Source organism: Suricata suricatta, chromosome X, assembly GCF_006229205.1.
Source record: "Suricata suricatta isolate VVHF042 chromosome X, meerkat_22Aug2017_6uvM2_HiC, whole genome shotgun sequence".
NCBI lineage: Eukaryota > Metazoa > Chordata > Mammalia > Carnivora > Herpestidae > Suricata > Suricata suricatta.
The window spans coordinates 60,928,742-60,946,096 of NC_043717.1; the positions used below are offsets into that span (position 1 = coordinate 60,928,742).

At 38.0% G+C, this 17,355-nt stretch overlaps 1 protein-coding gene and 1 pseudogene across 3 annotated transcripts in view; one reads left to right on the forward strand and one right to left on the reverse strand.

Moving 5' to 3' along the window:
• APOOL (apolipoprotein O like) overlaps positions 1–17,355 on the forward strand; it is a 147,526-nt gene that overhangs the window by 39,201 nt on the left and 90,970 nt on the right. For 2 of the 3 annotated variants that reach the window (XM_029930690.1, XM_029930691.1), the window contains exon 2: positions 18–122. The exons of the other annotated variant lie outside the window; for it this stretch is intronic. In XM_029930690.1, the coding sequence (XP_029786550.1) occupies positions 18–122 (105 nt within the window). The remainder of the gene's footprint in view (positions 1–17; positions 123–17,355) is intronic. 3 annotated transcript variants of the gene reach the window in all.
• Positions 8,763–10,649, reverse strand: LOC115284275 (annotated as a pseudogene).

Here is a 17,355-nt window from a genome sequence, read left to right on the forward strand (position 1 = left end):
TGATATATCTTTCTCAGATGGGAAAGCTGACAACTATACCTGCAGGTCTGATATGTGCATCTGTAAGTGTGCTTGCAGCCAAAGAAGAAGAATCAAAAAAGCAGCTAGTAAAAGCAGAGCAGGTAATTTGTCTACAAAAGTTTGTGAATTTCATATAACATAAATATGCAAAAGCCATGAGTTTGTTGTTTGGAGTTATCTCTATTCATCAAAAATGTATTTTTAATGAAAATGTTAAACATGTTTTATTTTTTATTTATTGAAAATTTAAAAAAATTATTTACTTTTGAGAGAGAGACAACATGAGCAGGAGAGGGGCAGAGAGAGAGGGAGACACAGAATCTGAAGCAGGCTGCAGGCTCTGCGTTGTCAACACAGAGCTCAATGTGGGGCTTGAACTAACAGATCACAGGATCATGACCTGAGCTAAAGTTGGATGCTTAAACGACTGAGCCACCCATTTACCCCAAGCACATTTTAGAAGCTGAAAGAAATAGTTGTAGGATATATCAAAATAAACACTTTATTTATTATATTTAAATCAAACATCTAGGAGAAGGTTCAGATAGTGGAGGAGTAGGGCAACCCAGGCTTGCCTTGTCCCTTGAAAACAGCTAGATAAATATCCAAACATTCTGAACATCCAAGAAATAGATCTAAGGCCTGAGAGAACAAACTGCACAACTAGAGATAACAAAAACTGCCACATTATAGAAGGTAGGAACTGCAAAGAGTTGATTTGGAGGATAAAAAAGCTTTGGGCATTGAGGAGGGGAGGGAGTCTTGATCATGACAGAGGAGTGAGAATGAGAAATAAAGTGAGGAGAGAAAGTAAAAACACACACGAGATTTCAAGACAAAACCTCTTGCCGAAACACACTGACTTGGAAAAGGAGAGAGGCTAAATACCATAAGTTTTTTGGAAGTAGTGGAGTGCAGAGTCTGAAGATTTGGAGGTCTGTCCCATTGCCAGTGTCACACCTGGTGGGCTGCGCAGTTCTCTGGTCGGGAAGGAAGACAGAGAACCAGGAGCAACAAGGGTAGTCTAAGGATCCCTAGGGTTGCAGGAGAAGCAGTTCGCTTTCTTGTAGTGCATTTGGGAGGGGTGGTGTGGCCTCTCAGGGACAAAAGACCTGGCAGGCGCCATTGAGTGGCCCCATTCAATAAGGTAGAAACAGGGATGCCAGGTGAGTGTAGCAAGCCTTTGTATGGGCTTTTTGCTCCTCTTTTCCATAAACTTGGAGCCACTATACAGTCATATGACTGTTTTCTGGGACAAGCCGACCTCCTGCCACACTGTAACAAGACTCTCCCCAGAGGATCCGCACAGGTCCATGCCACTGAGATCTCTAGGATTTGGAGTTTTGAAATCCAGCTGCATGCCTGAGATAAAACATAGGAATGCTGTGCCACCTTGCAGGCAGACAGCTCAGATGCAGGCAGGGTGAAGTCATTGATCTGAGAGAAGCCTGGGATACAGGAGTGGTGTTTGTTTTCTCTTTTCTGAGGGCTTCCCAAAGAGTGGCACGTTCGAACTTTGTGATCTGGGGATGAGAAAGCAGGGTGATTTCATTCTCCTCCGTCCCCACCCCTCAACGTTCTCCATCATCACTGACTCACTTCAGAGAGCAAAACAGTGCTACCCAGGGGAAGTGGAAGCTGCATACACTAAACGCCATTCCCCTGTGCGCTGCAGGTGCATCTCCCATAGGATAAGTCTGCCCGAGAATCAGGGCAGTGGGCCCCATTCCCAAACGACCAGCAGAAACCTCTCGCATATACCAATCTAGTGATCATAAAGTGCTACAAAGCTTACGCTCTAGGGGGAATAGGATCTAACTTCCTTTGTTTTTATTAATCTTTTTGTATGGGATACAGGGTGATTTATTTATTAAAAATTTTTTTTGAATTTAATTTTATTATTTTTCATTTTTGCACCTAGCTTCTTTTAACAAGCAGACCAAAACACACCTACAATATAGCTTCTTTTTAAAAAATTTTTTAACATTTTTATTTATTTTTGAGAGACATAGTGCACAATTGGGGGAGGGGCAGAGAGAGAGGGAGGCATAGAATTCAAAGCAGGCTACAGACCCTGGTGTGTCAGCACAGAGCCTGATGTGGAGCTCAAACACAAGAACCATGAGACCATGACCTCAGCTGAAGTTGGATGCTTAGCCGACTGAACCACCCAGGTGCCCCTACAACAGGCTTTTCTAACAACCATACAAAAAAGCAGTTATCCAGACAAAAATGACAAGATGGAGGAATTCACCCCAAGAGAAAGAACAGGAAATCACAGCCAGGTATTTAATCAACACAGATACAAGTAAGATGTCTAAACCAAACTTTAAAACAATAATCATAAGAATACTACCTGAGATTGAAAAAAACATGGAAGACACTAGTGAATTCCTTACTGGAAAGATAAAAGAACTAAAAACTATTCAGGCTGAAATAAAAAATGCTATAACCGAGATGCAAAACCAAATGTATGCAGACATTGAGGGTGAATGAAGCAGAGGAACCAATAAGTAATATAGAAGATAAAATTATGGGGGAAAATGAAGCCAAAATAAAAGGGAAAGAAAGGTATTGGATCACAAGTACAGACTTAAGGAATTCAGTGACCTCTTAAAGTATAGTAATATTTGTATCATTGGCGTCTCAGAAGAAGAGAAAGAGAAAGGGGCAGACGTTTTATTTGAGCAAATTTTGGTTGAAAATACCCCTAATCTGGGGAAGTAAATAGGCATCAAAATCCAAGACTCACAGAGAACTCTCATTAATTCAGCAAAAGCTGTCCATCACCAAGATATATCATAGTCAAATTCACAAAATACACAGATAAGGAAAGAATCCTGAAAGCAACAAGGGGAAAAAGTCCTTAACCTTCCTTTAACAAGGGAAGACATCAGGTTTTCAACAGGGCTGTGTACAGAAACTTGGCCAACCATAAGGGGAACAGCATGATATATTCAATGTGCTGAAAAATATGCAGCCAAGAATACTTTATTTGGCAGGCTTTCAGAGATAGTTTCCTAGATAAACAAAAACAAAAGGAGTTTGACCACTATAAAACGTCCTATAAGAAATATTAAAAGGGCTTTTTTGGCAGGGCATAAAAAACCAAAAGCAACAGCCAAAGAACATTGTCAGAAACACCAAAATTCAGGTAACACAATGGCACTAAATTCATATCTATCAATAATTACTCTGAATGTAAATGGACTAAATGCTCCTATCAAAACACATAGAATATCAGAATAGATTAAAAACAAAACAAAACACAGGGGTCCCTGGGTTGGCTAAGTAGGTTAAGTGTTTGATTCTTGATTTCAGTTCATGATTTCACAGTTTGTGAGTTCCAACCCTGTGTTTTGCTCTTTGATGACAGCATGGAGTCTGCTTGGGATTCTCTCTGTCCTTCTCTCTACCCTTCTCCTATACTTTCTTTCTCAAAAATAAATGAATATTAAAAGTCTTAAATGAAAAACAAAGATCCATGTTTATGCTTCCTACAAGAGATGCATTTTAGATGTAAAAACACCTACAGATTGAAAGTGAAGGGATGGAGAAATATTTATCACACAATTGGACATCAAAACAAAGCCATGGTAACAATACTTATATCAGACAAACTAGATTTTAAACCAAAGAGTGTAACAAGAGATGAAGAAGTGCACATGTCATCATCAAAAGGAGTATCCCACAAAAAGATCTAACAATTCTAAATATAATGCCCCCAACATTGGAGCACACAACTATATAAATCAATTAATAACAAATATGAAGAAACTCAATATTATTACAGTAATATTAGGGGACTTTGACACTCCTATACATCAATGGACAGAATGTCTAAGCAGAAAATGAACTAGGAAAGTATGGCTTTGAATGACACACTGGACTGGATGGATTTAATATATATATTCAGAACACTTCATCCTAAGGTAGCAGAACATACATTCTCTTTGAGTGCATATGGGACATCCTCCAGAATAGATCACTTACTGGGTCACAAATCAGCCCACAAAAAGTACAAAAAGAATTAAGTAATACCATGCTTATTTTCAGACCACAATGTTATGAAACTTGAAGTCAACCACAAGAAAACAAATGTGGAAATTCAACATATATAGAGAGATTAAATAACATCCTATTAAAGAATGGATGGATTAACTGGGAAATTAAAGATGAAATAAAGAAAAGTACATGGAAGCAAATGAAAATGAAAGCACCACAGTCCAAAACTTTTGGGATGCAGCAAAGGTAATCCTAAGATATAAGCATATTGTGATAGAGGACTACTTTAAGAAACAAGAAAAACCTCCTGTGAAGTCTAACCTTACACTTAAAGGAGCTAGAAAAGACACATCAGATAAGGCCTAAAGCCAACAGAAGAGACACAATAAAGATTAGAGCAGAAATAAATGCTATAGGAACAACAAAAAAAAGTAGAACAAATCAATGAAATTAAGAGCTGCTTCTTTGAAAGAATAAACAAAATTGATAAACCTAGCCAGACTTATCAAAAATAAAAGACAGAGGACCCAAATAAAATCAGGAAGGAAAGTGGAGAGATCACAATACCACAGAAATATATAATCAATTACAAGAGGATGTTCTGAAAAATTATATGCCAACAAACTGGGCAATCCTGAAGAAATGGATAAATTCCTAGAAACATACAAACTATAAAAACTGAATCAGGAAGAATTTGAACAGACCCACAACTAGCTAAGGAATTGAATCCATAATAAAAAATTTCTCAGCAAAGAAAAGCCTAGGGCCAGATGGCTTCCCAGGGCAAGTCTACCGGACATTTAAAGAAGAGTTAATACATGTTTTTGTCAGACTGTTCCAAAAAATAGAAGAAAAATGTTAAAACTTATTTTATCAGGTCAGCATTACCCTGATTCCAAAATGAGACAAAGTCCCTGCTAAAAGGGAGATTTATAGGCTAATATGCCTGATGAACATGGATGCAGAAATTCTCAACAAGATACTATCAAACTGAAACCAACACTGCATTAGAAAGATCATTCACCATGATCATCTGGGATTTATTCGTGGGCTACATGAACACTGATATTAATAGAAGAAAGGGTAAGAACCATATGATTCAATAGATGTAGAAAAAGCATTTGACAAAATACAGGATCAATTCTTGATAAAAACCCTTAAGCAAGTAGACCTAAATTGAACATACCTCATCATCATAAAAGTCATATATGAAAGACCCACAGCGAATACCATTCTCAATGGAGAAGAACTGAGAGCTTTTCCTCTAGGGTCAGGAACTCGACATGGATGTTTACTCATTACTATTTAACATAGTACTGGAAGTCTTAGCTTCAGCAATCAAACAACAAAAAGAAATTGCATCCAAATCGGCAGGAAAGAAATCAAACATTCACTGTTTGCAGATGATGTGATACTCTATGTAGAATATCTAAAATACTTCAAAAAATTGCTATGACTAAAACGTGAATTTAGCAAAGTTGCAGGATATGAAATCAACATACAGAAATATGGTGCATTTCTATATACCAATAATGAAGCAGCAGAAAAAGAAATGATGGAATGATCACATTTACAAATTGCAGTAAAAACGATAATAGACTTAGGAAAAAGCATACCCAAAGCGTTAAAAGATCTGTATTCTGAAAACTATAGAACAGGTAGGAAGGAAATTGAAGAGGACACACAGAAATGGTATAATTTCCATGCTCATGGATTGGGAGAATAAACATTGTTAAAGTGTCTATAATACCCAAACCAATCTAAACATTTAATGCAATCCCCACAGAAATGGTATAATTTCCATGCTCATGGATTGAATGAATAAACATTGTTAAAGTGTCTATAATACCCAAACCAATCTAAACATTTAATGCAATCTTTATCAAAATACACCGGAATTATTCTGAGAGCTAGAACAGTCTTAAATTTGCGTGGAACCTTAAAAGTCTCTGAATAACCAAAGCAATCCTGAAAAGCAAAGCTGGAGGCACCACAATTTCAGACATTGAGCTAAATTACAGAGCTGTAATCAACAAGATAGTATGGGAGTAGCATAAAAACAGACATGTAGATCAATGGAACAGAATGGAAAGCCCAGAAATGGACTCATATTTATATGGTCAACTAATCTTCGATTAAGCAGGAATGAATATCCAATGGAAAAGACAGTTTCGTCAACAAATAGTGTTCAGAAAACTGGGCAGTGAGACAGAAGAATAAACCTGGACCATTTTCTTACACCAATACAAACTAATAGATGAAAGACCTAAATGTGAGACAAAACCATGAGACTCCGATGAGAGAACACCGGCAGCAGTTTCTTTGACCTTGGCCAGAGCATCTTCTTACTAGACATGTCAGTGGAGGCAAGGGAAACAGAAACAGATATGAACTGTTGGGATCTCATCAAGTTAAAAAGCTTCCACACAGTGAGGTAAACAATCAACCAGACTAAAAGGCAGCCTATGGAATGGGACAAGGTACTTTCAAATAACATATTGGATAAACGGTTAGTATCCAGAATCTATAAAGAACATATCAATCTCAACACTCCCAAAAAACCCCAAATAATCCAGTGTAGAAATGGGCAAAAGACATGAATGGACACTTTTAGAAAGAAGGCATCCAGATGGCTAACAGTCATATGAAAAGACCAACATCATTCATCATCAGGGAAATACCAATCAAAACCACAAAATGGTACCACCACATACCTGTCAGAATGGCTAAAATTAACAGTGCAGGAAACGAGATGTTGGGAAGATTGTGGAGAATGGGGAGCTCTCTTACACTGTGGTAGGAATGTGTATTGGTGCAGCCACAGTATGAAGTTTCCTCAAAAAGTCAAAAATAGAACTACCCTATGAACCAGAAATTGCACTGCTAGGTATTTACCGAAAAGATACAAAAATACTAATTCATGCACCCTGATTTTAATAGCATTATCAACAATAGCCAAACTATTGAAAGATCCCAAGTGTCTATCCACTAATGAATGGATAAAGAAGTGGTATATGTATACAATGGGATACTACTCAGCCATGAAAAAGAATGAAATCTTGTTATTTGCAAATACATGGATAGAGGTAGAGTGTATTATGTTGAGTGTTAATAAATACATCAGAGAAAGACAAATACCATGTGATTTCACTCACGGAATTTAGGAAACAAAATAGATCAATATATAGCATAGTAGCACAAAGAGAGAGGGAAGCAAACCATGAGAATCTCAATGAGAGAACAAACTGAAGGTTGATAGAGATAGGTGGGTGGGATATGGGCTAAATGGGTGATGGGTATTAAGGAGGGCACTTTTTATGAAAAGCAATATGTGTTATATGTATGTTACAAATAACTAAATTCTGCTGCAACTGGTATTACCCTATATATTACTAACTAGAATTTAAATAAAAGTTGGAATACAAATAAAGCATCTAAAATCCTAACTCCAGGGGCGTGTTGGTGGCTCAGTGGATTAAGCATCCTACTTCGGCTCAGGCCATGATCTCGCAGTTAATGAGTTTTCAAGCCCTGCATTTGGCTCTGTGCTGACTGCTCAGGGCCTGGAGCCTGCTTTAGATTCTGTGTCTCTCTCTCTGCCCTTTCCCAGCTCACACTCTCTCTCAAAAATAAACATTTAAAAAAATCCTAACTCCAATGGGATAAAATAGTTACTAATTTTTCTTAGTGAATAACAATGCATAAGACTTAGTAATTATAAGCAGTTTGATTTTTTTTCTTGACAAATTTATGTAAGCATACCTGATATTTGCAAACATTAGTTTAGGAAATTCATTAAGATGTCAGTTTTGAAATTGACCTTGGATATTTTTTCAGCCTTCCGTATGGTTCTGTAATCCCTTCTATGACAGGCACATTAAGTGGCCATTTATCTTCTACAATAATAAAACTCTGGGTAAAGGAACCTAAGGAAGTCCATCCATTTCTTAGGAGCTCTCATATCTAAGGCCTTTCCTTATGTCAAACATAAACCTGTCTCATAATAAGTTCTATCTGTTGGCATTGCAGCTTTCCAGTGGTGCCATATGGAAAAAAATCTTATCCCTCTTCCATAAAACAACTTTGTAGTTTCAGTTACACTTTAAGTAATTTTGCGAACTGGATAAGTATGTTAACTTTAATCCTCATATACCATAAGTTGTAGTTCTTGTGTATAATGATCATTCTTTGCCAAAAATGTGTAGGATACTTAGTGTTTTCTTTAGATGTATTTTGACAACTATAGAATAGAGTCAGGTTCTCACTTCTCTTATTCTAGAGAATATATTTCTATTTATACTGCCTAAGAACATGTTCATTTTTATATTTATACTTAAGTGTCCTTACATTCAACCTTGCTTATAATTTACCTTTAACCATGACATATTGAAGTTGGAGTTCTCTAAAATTAATTCAACCTCTTTACATGGGCTATTGGTAAGCTACTTCTTTTTCCAATCTGTACTTATGCATGTAGACCAGGGACAATTACACCTGTTTAACTTAAATCTTATTGATCTAGTCTGTCATATCTAATTGTGGTTATTGAGTCTTCTTACCATTGTAGTGTTTTAAAGGGGATCTTTCTCTTTTATTAGATTAAAAACACAAATAAAACCTGGAAGAATTTTGGCCAAAGCTCAGAGATGACAAAGGAGAGAAGTAGGGAAAGGAGGAAGAACATTAAGCGCCCCCCGTCATCGTAGGAAAGAAGCTTCTAAGGACTAAACATCTCCTTATTTGATGATAATTTTCTGGTGCTAGGCTTGGGTCCCAGAGAGAGGCAGGGACTTGGGAACTGGTGGGCTAGGGCCCAGTAATGAGGCAGTGGATGGCAGTTTATGTGCAGTGGTATACTACTTGATAATCTTGAAGGCTCAAGCAATAGTGCAGTGGATGCTGGGACATGGTCCCAGTACAGGGCTGGGTCATGGGTCACAGGACAGACCTCCTGAACAGGGACCTTTGGTAGCTGCCCTAGAGGACATCATTCCTTGAATGTATCATCACTAAAAGCGGTGAAGGTACGGGAGCAGCAAGCAGGATGCATGATAGGTTCAGTGCTGTCATGGGTAGTCAGTGCAGAAGCTATGGGAGCAGTATCCAGTCCTTCCACATTCACATTCTCTTCTTTAGGATCTGGCTCCCAAACAAGTGGCACTATCACTGAATGAAGGTGATTGTGGCCCTAGAGCACTTCCACTTTTTCTATACTTGCTTTTTGTCAGCCTTGAGCTGCTCATATGTCTCCAGTGAACGTTAATTGAACTCCTCTGTGATTTTGTTCTCTCCTGTACCCAAAGGAATGTCTTTAATGTATGCTTAGCTGTAGGCTAATGCTTGGAATTCTGTCAGAGCCATCTTGTAATAGTTCTAGTGGCAGCAATGCCTTCTCTTCTCAGGCCTTCTGAGAGCTACCAAATAGAGTGCTGACTTTTTAAGGCCTCAAGCTGTTAAGAGGCAACTATCCAGAGCTTCCTTCTTGGCCCTTCTGCTTCTCTATCCCTGGATGGTTCATCCCCTTCATTGATGTCGGTGTCCTAGTCCACATAATCCTCTGTGTCTCACTGGTATCCTTGATACTCATCATCTCCTGATTCCTCTGAAACCCCCATAAATAATCTGATAGAACTCTTCTTCCTTCCTTGTCTCCAGGATCCCAGAAAGCTGGTTCCCTACGGTCTTCCTGGGGATCTAGCTCTTCACCAAACTCATACTGCCTACCAAGACTGTGCTACTAACAGCACCAACTCACCCAGAGTCCTGTTCACCATTGTACTTTTTATCTTTTCCAGCTTCAGGTCACTTCAGATTTTACATTCTTAGAGAAATATATATGTCTGAATCTGAATTTTGACTCTACCACTAACTAGTCACATGACATGGGAGAGAATTCTTAATGGTGGCATAAATAATTGGATATATGAATGTACCATTATCAAAGTACAATTTCCATAATGTTTTGGAAATTTAGTATATTTCCAGTTATTTTGCTATTATAATCAGTGCTTTGTTGAAACACCTTGTACACATATATTTATGTTCATCTATCACTATTTACTTAAAATAAATTTCTAGAAATGGAACTGAAGGACAGAAAGCATAGAAAATATCAATACCATGCCAAATTGAAATGCATAAAGGTAGTACTCATTTAACCAAAAATATTTCTTGAATTCTTCTTTTATGTGTGTGAGGCACTTTTATAAGAGGCACTGTTATAAGCACTGGGTAATGTTATTAATTTCATTAGCATCTGGGATAGACTCACTTCCCTATATACTTGTTAACTATTAGTGCTTTTTTTTTCTTTGTTATTAATCTTAGAGAGAGGATAATTTTTTTTGTGGTAACTTTATTTTTTATTTTTTTTTAGAATATAACACTATTTTTTTAACATATGCAATTATTTTCCATCATTTACAATACAGTAGTTACAATGACACTCCAAACAGAAAAGCAAAGTAAAAAATCAGAACCCCAACTTCTATTTCATGTAATTAGACTTATACAGAAATTAGAAGGTTAAGTAACAACTAGTTAATCACCTAATTTCACAGCTATCTGAAGTGGCAATAGTTACATAGCAGCTTATCTATTTTTAAGCTTACTTTGACACTCATCTTTGAAAATCTCAAAACCTAGGAAAGAGGGTAGAATTTGTCCCAAATAGTTGAATTTACACATTTCTAAAGTTTCAAGTAAATTTGTGCTCTTTTATTATAGAATCCACAAAATTCCTTGATATTTATTGTGTTTCATAATACATTTAAAATAGAATTTATTTGAATTACTTATCAAACAGTGTTGGTTGCCAGCTAAGTGCTAGAGAATATTCCCAAAGATGGGATCCAGTATTTGAAGAACTTAGAATTTATGAAGAAATGGAAGTGTGATTTGCATGCAATATTTTCAGTGAAAGTGAATTTTGCCTCCATTTAAGTTTATTTATAATAAAGCCTCTACTACCCAAACACTATGATTGAGGTGTCCTGGTTAATTGAATCTTCTGGTAAATCTATGGTTAACTCTAAAATCCTTTTATACTTCAATTCTTCTTGTTGACTAAACATCTTTTCAAAAATTAACAATAGGGAGACATGGCGGAGAAGTAGGGGGATCTGTACTTCCTGCATCTCTCAAATAAAAAGGGCTGAAGCCAAAGGACTCTGAACCCCAAGAGTCTGGGAGGAAAGGAGACAGAATCTACCTGGAAGAAAACGGGAAAACCAGCCGGCCCCATAGGTGCATGATTGCAAACTGGGGGAGATAAACGGGGCTGCAGAGGCATGGAGGGGAGGGATCACTTTCTGCAGAGAGACAAGGAAACAGAAGGAGCATCTGGGGAAGTGTAAGACTGTATCTGGACATGAGAAAAACCTCAGACCAGGAGGAGAGGGATCCCATCATCCTACCTCTAATGGCAGTGCTTTCAGAGAGGGAACGCATCTCTAACTGCTTTTAATAAGAGGCACGGTCCAAAGAGCTTTCTTTGGACTGGGGCTGGCTGCCCTGTTCGCAGACTTGGGAAAGAGAAGAGTCATGTCTGGGTTTGGTGGTATAACAGGGGCACAAGATGGAGAAGGAAGAGCCAGTCTCCTCCCCTGAGGTGCTGCAGCACAGCTCCGGTATGACAATTTGGGTGGCATTATTAACATTTATGGAATGGGAGTTTAAAACCCAACTAAGCGAGGTGAAACAGGCTGCCTTGTCTCTGCCCGCAGCACAGTGAGGACCGATCAAAAGGTATGATTTGGAACACCTGGTCTGCCAAAAAGGGACTGGAGGGGTCGCCATTTTTCTCCCCACAACCACCAAATCAGGGCCTCAGGGATAGGTCTGCAGGGACCACAGTGGAGGTGAGACCCGCCTACACCAAACCATGCCCCTCCATACTAGATAGTTCTGCTGGAGCACGACAGCCACTATGGAACCAGCACTGCAGCATTGCCTGAATTAATGCTAGATCAATTCTTGTTATTTAGATATATTCTCCCATTTCTCCTTCTTATCTCTTCCCTCCTGTTGGTTACTCTGGTATTGGTTTGCATAAACACACCCTCTAGGCTGGTTACTCTGGTTATTGTTTGCGTAAACAGACATATGTAATCCATTCTCTTATTGCATGTTCTACACCTCCTTCTTTATTTTCCTCTCTCTCTCTCTGGAATAATCAGGCCATATAGTTTCTCTGGGTAACGTATCTTCATTTCTTTTTCCTCTCCTCCATCCTTATTCTCCTTTCTCTCTCTATGGGTTATGCCTTTTAGTCTCTCTGCTTGATCAATATTCATTTCCTCTTTCTTCAGGCCCCTGTCATTTCTCTCTTTATAAATGTTCTTCCATCAGCACCACTTCCACACTCTTCTTTACTTGTAGCTCGGGTTTCTGGTTTTAGGCTTTTAGATTGTCTTTTTTGTTTGTTTGTTGTTTTTGTTTTTGTCTGTTTGTTTTAGTTATTTGTGCATTTGCATGTTTTTGTTTCCTGTTTGTTTGTCTGTCGGTTTTCCTTTCCAGGGCTACTTCAAAGAACAAACCAAAGCACACCTGGTGGAGGGCCCAAAACATCACTATGAGTAGAGAAATAAAATAACCAAAGTCACAACAGCAGAGAGCAAGTAACACTCTCCAAAAAAAACTCCTCCTGAACAGCCAGGCTCCAAACAGTGTATGAACCTCCTTTAATACTGCAGTACTCACAGGTGCAGAGCATATAACAAGCTTTTAAAAATTACAAGGGACAGAAAACTAGCCAAAATGATGAAACAGAAGAATTCTCCTCAAAAGAAATTCCAGGAAGAAGTGACCACTAAAGAAATGATGAAAACAGATATAAGCAACATAACTAAACAAGAATTTAGAATAATCCTCATAAAATTAATCACTGGGCTTGAAAATAGCATAGCATACAGCACAGACTTCACTGCTGCAGAGATCAAGGATCTTAAAAATAAAATGAATTTTAAAATGCTATAAATGAGGTGCAAAATAAAATGGGAGTGGCCACAGTGCGAATTAAAGAGGCAGAGGGGAGAAGAGGTGAATTAGAAGACAAAATAATGGAAAAGAGGAAGCTGAGAAAAAGAGAGAGAAATTGATCCAGGAGCATGAAAGGAGAACTTGAGAATTGAATGATGTAATCAGACAGAACAATATCCATATCATAGGAACCTTATTTTTTATATAGTTTATTGTTAAGTTGGTTTCATATAACACACACAATGCTCTTCATGAATGTCCTCCTCCATGACCATCACCCCCCTTCCCCTTTCTCCCTCCCTCTTCAGCCCTCAGTTCGTTTTCAGTATTCACGAGTCTCTCATGATATACCTTCCTTCCCTCCCCCTAACCCCGTTTTCCCCCCTTCCCCTTCCCATGGTCCTATGTTAGGTTTCTTCTGTTAGACCTATGAGTGCAAACACATGGTATCTGTCCTTCTCCACCTGACTTATTTCACTCAGTATGACACCCTTGAGGTCCATCCACATTGCTACAAATGGCCATATTTCATTCTTTCTCATTGCCATGTAATACTCCATTGTATATATATACCACATCATCTTGATCCATTCATCAGGTGATGGACATTTAGGCTCTTTCCATGATTTGGCTATTCTTGAAAGTGCCGCTATGAACATTGGGGTACATGTGCCCTTATGCATCAGCAATTCTGTATCTGTTGGGTAAATCCTCAGCAGTGCTATTGCTGAGTCATGGGGGTGTTATATTGATAGTTTTTTGAGGAACTTCCACACTTTTCCAGAGCGGCTATACCAGTTTACATTCCCACCAACAGTGTAGGAGCGTGCCCGTTTCTCCACATCCTCGCCAGTATCTATAGTCTCCTGATTTGTCCATTTCAGCCACTCTTACTGGCGTGAGGTGGTATCTCAGTGTGGTTTTGATTTGTATTTCCCTCATGATGAGTGATGCTGAGCATCATTTCATGTGTCTCTGGGCCATCTGGATATCCTCTTTGGAGAAGTGTGTATTCATGTCTTCTGCCCATTTCTTCACTGGATTATTCGTTTTTCAGGTGTGGAGTTGGATGAGTTCCTTGTTTCCATGTAGATTGTGGATACTAACCCTTTATCCAATATGTCCTTTGCAACTCTCTTTTCCCATTCTGTCTGTTGCCTATTAGGTTTTTTTTTTATTGTTTCCTTTGCAGTGCACAAGCTTTTTATCTCGATGAGGTCCCAATAGTTTATTTTGGTTCTTGATTCCCTTTCCTTTGGTGATGTGTCCATTAGGAAATTGCTCTAGTTGAGGTCAAGGAGACTGTTTCCTGCTTTCTCCTCTAGGGTTTTTATGGCTTCCTGTCTTACATTAAGGTCCTCCATCCATTTTGAGTTTATTTTTTTGTCTGGTGTAAGACAGTGGTCTAGGTTCATTCTTCTCTCTGTTTTTGTCCAGTTCCCCCTGCACCACCTGCTAAAGAGGCTGTCTGTTTTCCATCAGATACTCTTTCTTGCTTTGTCAAAGATCAATTGCCTATACATTAGTGCATACAGTTCTGAGTTCCCTATTCTATTCTTTTGGTCTGTGTGTCTGTTTTTGTGCCAATACCATACTGTCTTGATGATGACAGCTTTGTAGTAGAGGCTAAAGTCTGGGATTGTGATGCCTCCCGTTTTGGTTTTCTTTTTCAATTTTACTTTGGCTATTCGGGATTTTTTTATGGTTCCATAAGAATTTTAGGGTAGTTTGTTCTAGCTTCAAGAAGAAGGATGGTGCAATTTTGATTGGGATTGCATTGAATGTGTAGATTGTTTTGGGAAATGACATTTTAACAATATTTATTCTTCCTATCCATGAGCACACCCAATTATATTAAACAATCACATACATAAGCAATCTTGAAAAGAATGTACTAATTGGCGGGAACATTAATACTCCACTCACAGCAGTGGGTAGATCAAGTAGACAAAATCACTAGGAAATAATGGCCCTGAATGACACATTGGAGCAGATGGACTTTACAGATATATTTAGAACTCCACGGCCCAAAACAGTGGAATTCACTTTCTTCTTGAGTACCCATGCTACATGGATCACATACTGTGTCACAAATGAGCCCTCAATAAAAGCCCACAAGTAAAAGTCTTGAAAACCTCTAAAAGCATGGAGGTTAAAGAACATCCTGTTAAAGAACCAGGTGGGTCAACTAGGCAGTTGGAGAAAAAATTTAAAAATATATGTAGACAAATGAAAATGAAAGTACAACAATCCAAACTTTTTCGAATGTAGCAAAGGCAGTCCTAAGAGGAAAATACATTGCAATCCAGGCCTGTCTTAAGAAACAGGAAAAATCCCAAATATAAAATCTAACAGCAAAGTGAAAGGAACTAGAAGCAGAACAGCAAAGACATTCCAAACCCAGCAGTAAAAGGGAAATAATAAAGATCAGGGTAGAAATGAAAAACATAGAATCCAAAAAACAGTAGAGCAGATCAATGAATCCAAGAGTTGGTTTTTTGAAAAAATAAACAAAATTGAGAAACCTTTAGCCGGGCTTCTTAGAAAGAAAAGAGAGAACACCCAGATTGATAAAATCACGAATGAAAATGGATTTATTACAACCAGTTCTCAGAAATAGAAGCAATTAGTAGGGAATACTATGGATTTTTACCAGTATAATTCTTATACATGAACAAACCGAACAACCTGGAAGCAATGGACAATTTCCTAAACACTGACACACTACTAAAACTCAACTGGGAAGAAATAGAAAATTTGAACAGACCAGTAGTGAAAAAATTGAATCAGTTATCAAATATGTCCCAACAATAAGAGTCCTGCATCATAATGGCTTCCCTAGGGAATTCTACAAGACATTTAAAACGGGGTTAATACCTATCCTTGTCAACCTGTTCCAAAAAAATAGAAAAGGAAGGAAAACTTGCGGACTTATTCTATGAAGCCAGCATCACTTTGATTCCCATATTAGATAGAGATATAACCAAAAGTGAGAATTACAGGCCAATATCCTTGATGAATATGAATGCAGAAATTCTCAACAAGATACTACCAAATCGAATTCAACAGCATATAAGATGAATTATTCACCATGATCAAGTGGGATTCATTCCTGGGCTACAGGGTGGTTCAATATTCACAAATCAATCAGATCAATAGATCCAGAAAAATCATTTGACAAGATACAGCATCCTTTTTTAATAAAGACCCTTGAGAAAGTCAGGATTGAAGGAACATATAAAAACATCATAAAAGTAATTTATGTAAAGCCCGCAGCTAATATCATTCTCATTGGGAAAAACTGAGAGCTTTCCCGCTGAGATCAGGAACATGACAAGGATGTCCACTCTCACCACTGTTGTTTCACATAGTGCTGGAAGTCTTAGCCTCAGCAATCAGGCAACAAAATGAAATAAAAGGCATCGGAATTGGCAAGGATAAAGTCCAACTTTGATTTTTCGTAGATGACAAGATACTTTACATGGAAAACCCTATAGACTCCACCTGAAACCTACTAGAACTGATCTATGAATTCAGCAAAGTCGCAGGGTGCAAAATCAACATACAGAAATTGGTTGCATTTTTATACATCAATACTGGAGGAATAGAAAGAAATAAAGTATGTTATCCCATTCACAGTTGCACCAAGAACCATAAAATACCTAGGAATAAACCTAACCAAAGATGGAAATGGGCACCTGTATGGCTCAGTCAGTTAAGTGTCTGATTTCAGCTCAGCCCATGATTTCACAGTCTGTGAGTTTGAGTCCTATGTTGGGCCTTGTGTTGTCAGCTCAGATCCTGGAGCCTGCTTTGGATTCTGTGTCTCCCTGCCTCTGCCCTTCCCCTACTCATGCTCTGTCTCTCTCTCAAAAATGAATAAACGTTAAATTTTTTTAAAAAAGAAGTAAAATATCTGTATGCTGAAAAGCATAGAAAACTTATGAAGGAAATTGAAGAAGACACAAAGAAATGGAATGCAATCCATTCCAATGCATTGGAAAAATAAATATTGTTAAAATATTAATACTGACCAAAGCAATCTACACATTCAATGCAATCCCAATCAAAATTGCACCATCATTCTTCTCTAAGCTAGAACAAACTATTCTCAAATTCGTATGGAACCACAAATGACCCCAAATAGCCAAAGTAATATTGAAGAAGAAAACCAAAACGGGAGGCATCACAAGCCCATATTTCAGCTTCTACTACAAAGCTGTCATCATCAAGACAGTATGGTATTGGCACAAAACAGACACATAGACCAATGGAATAGAATAGAGAACCTAGAATTGAACCCACAAATGTATGGTCAATTAATCTTTGACAAAGCAGGAAAGAGTATCC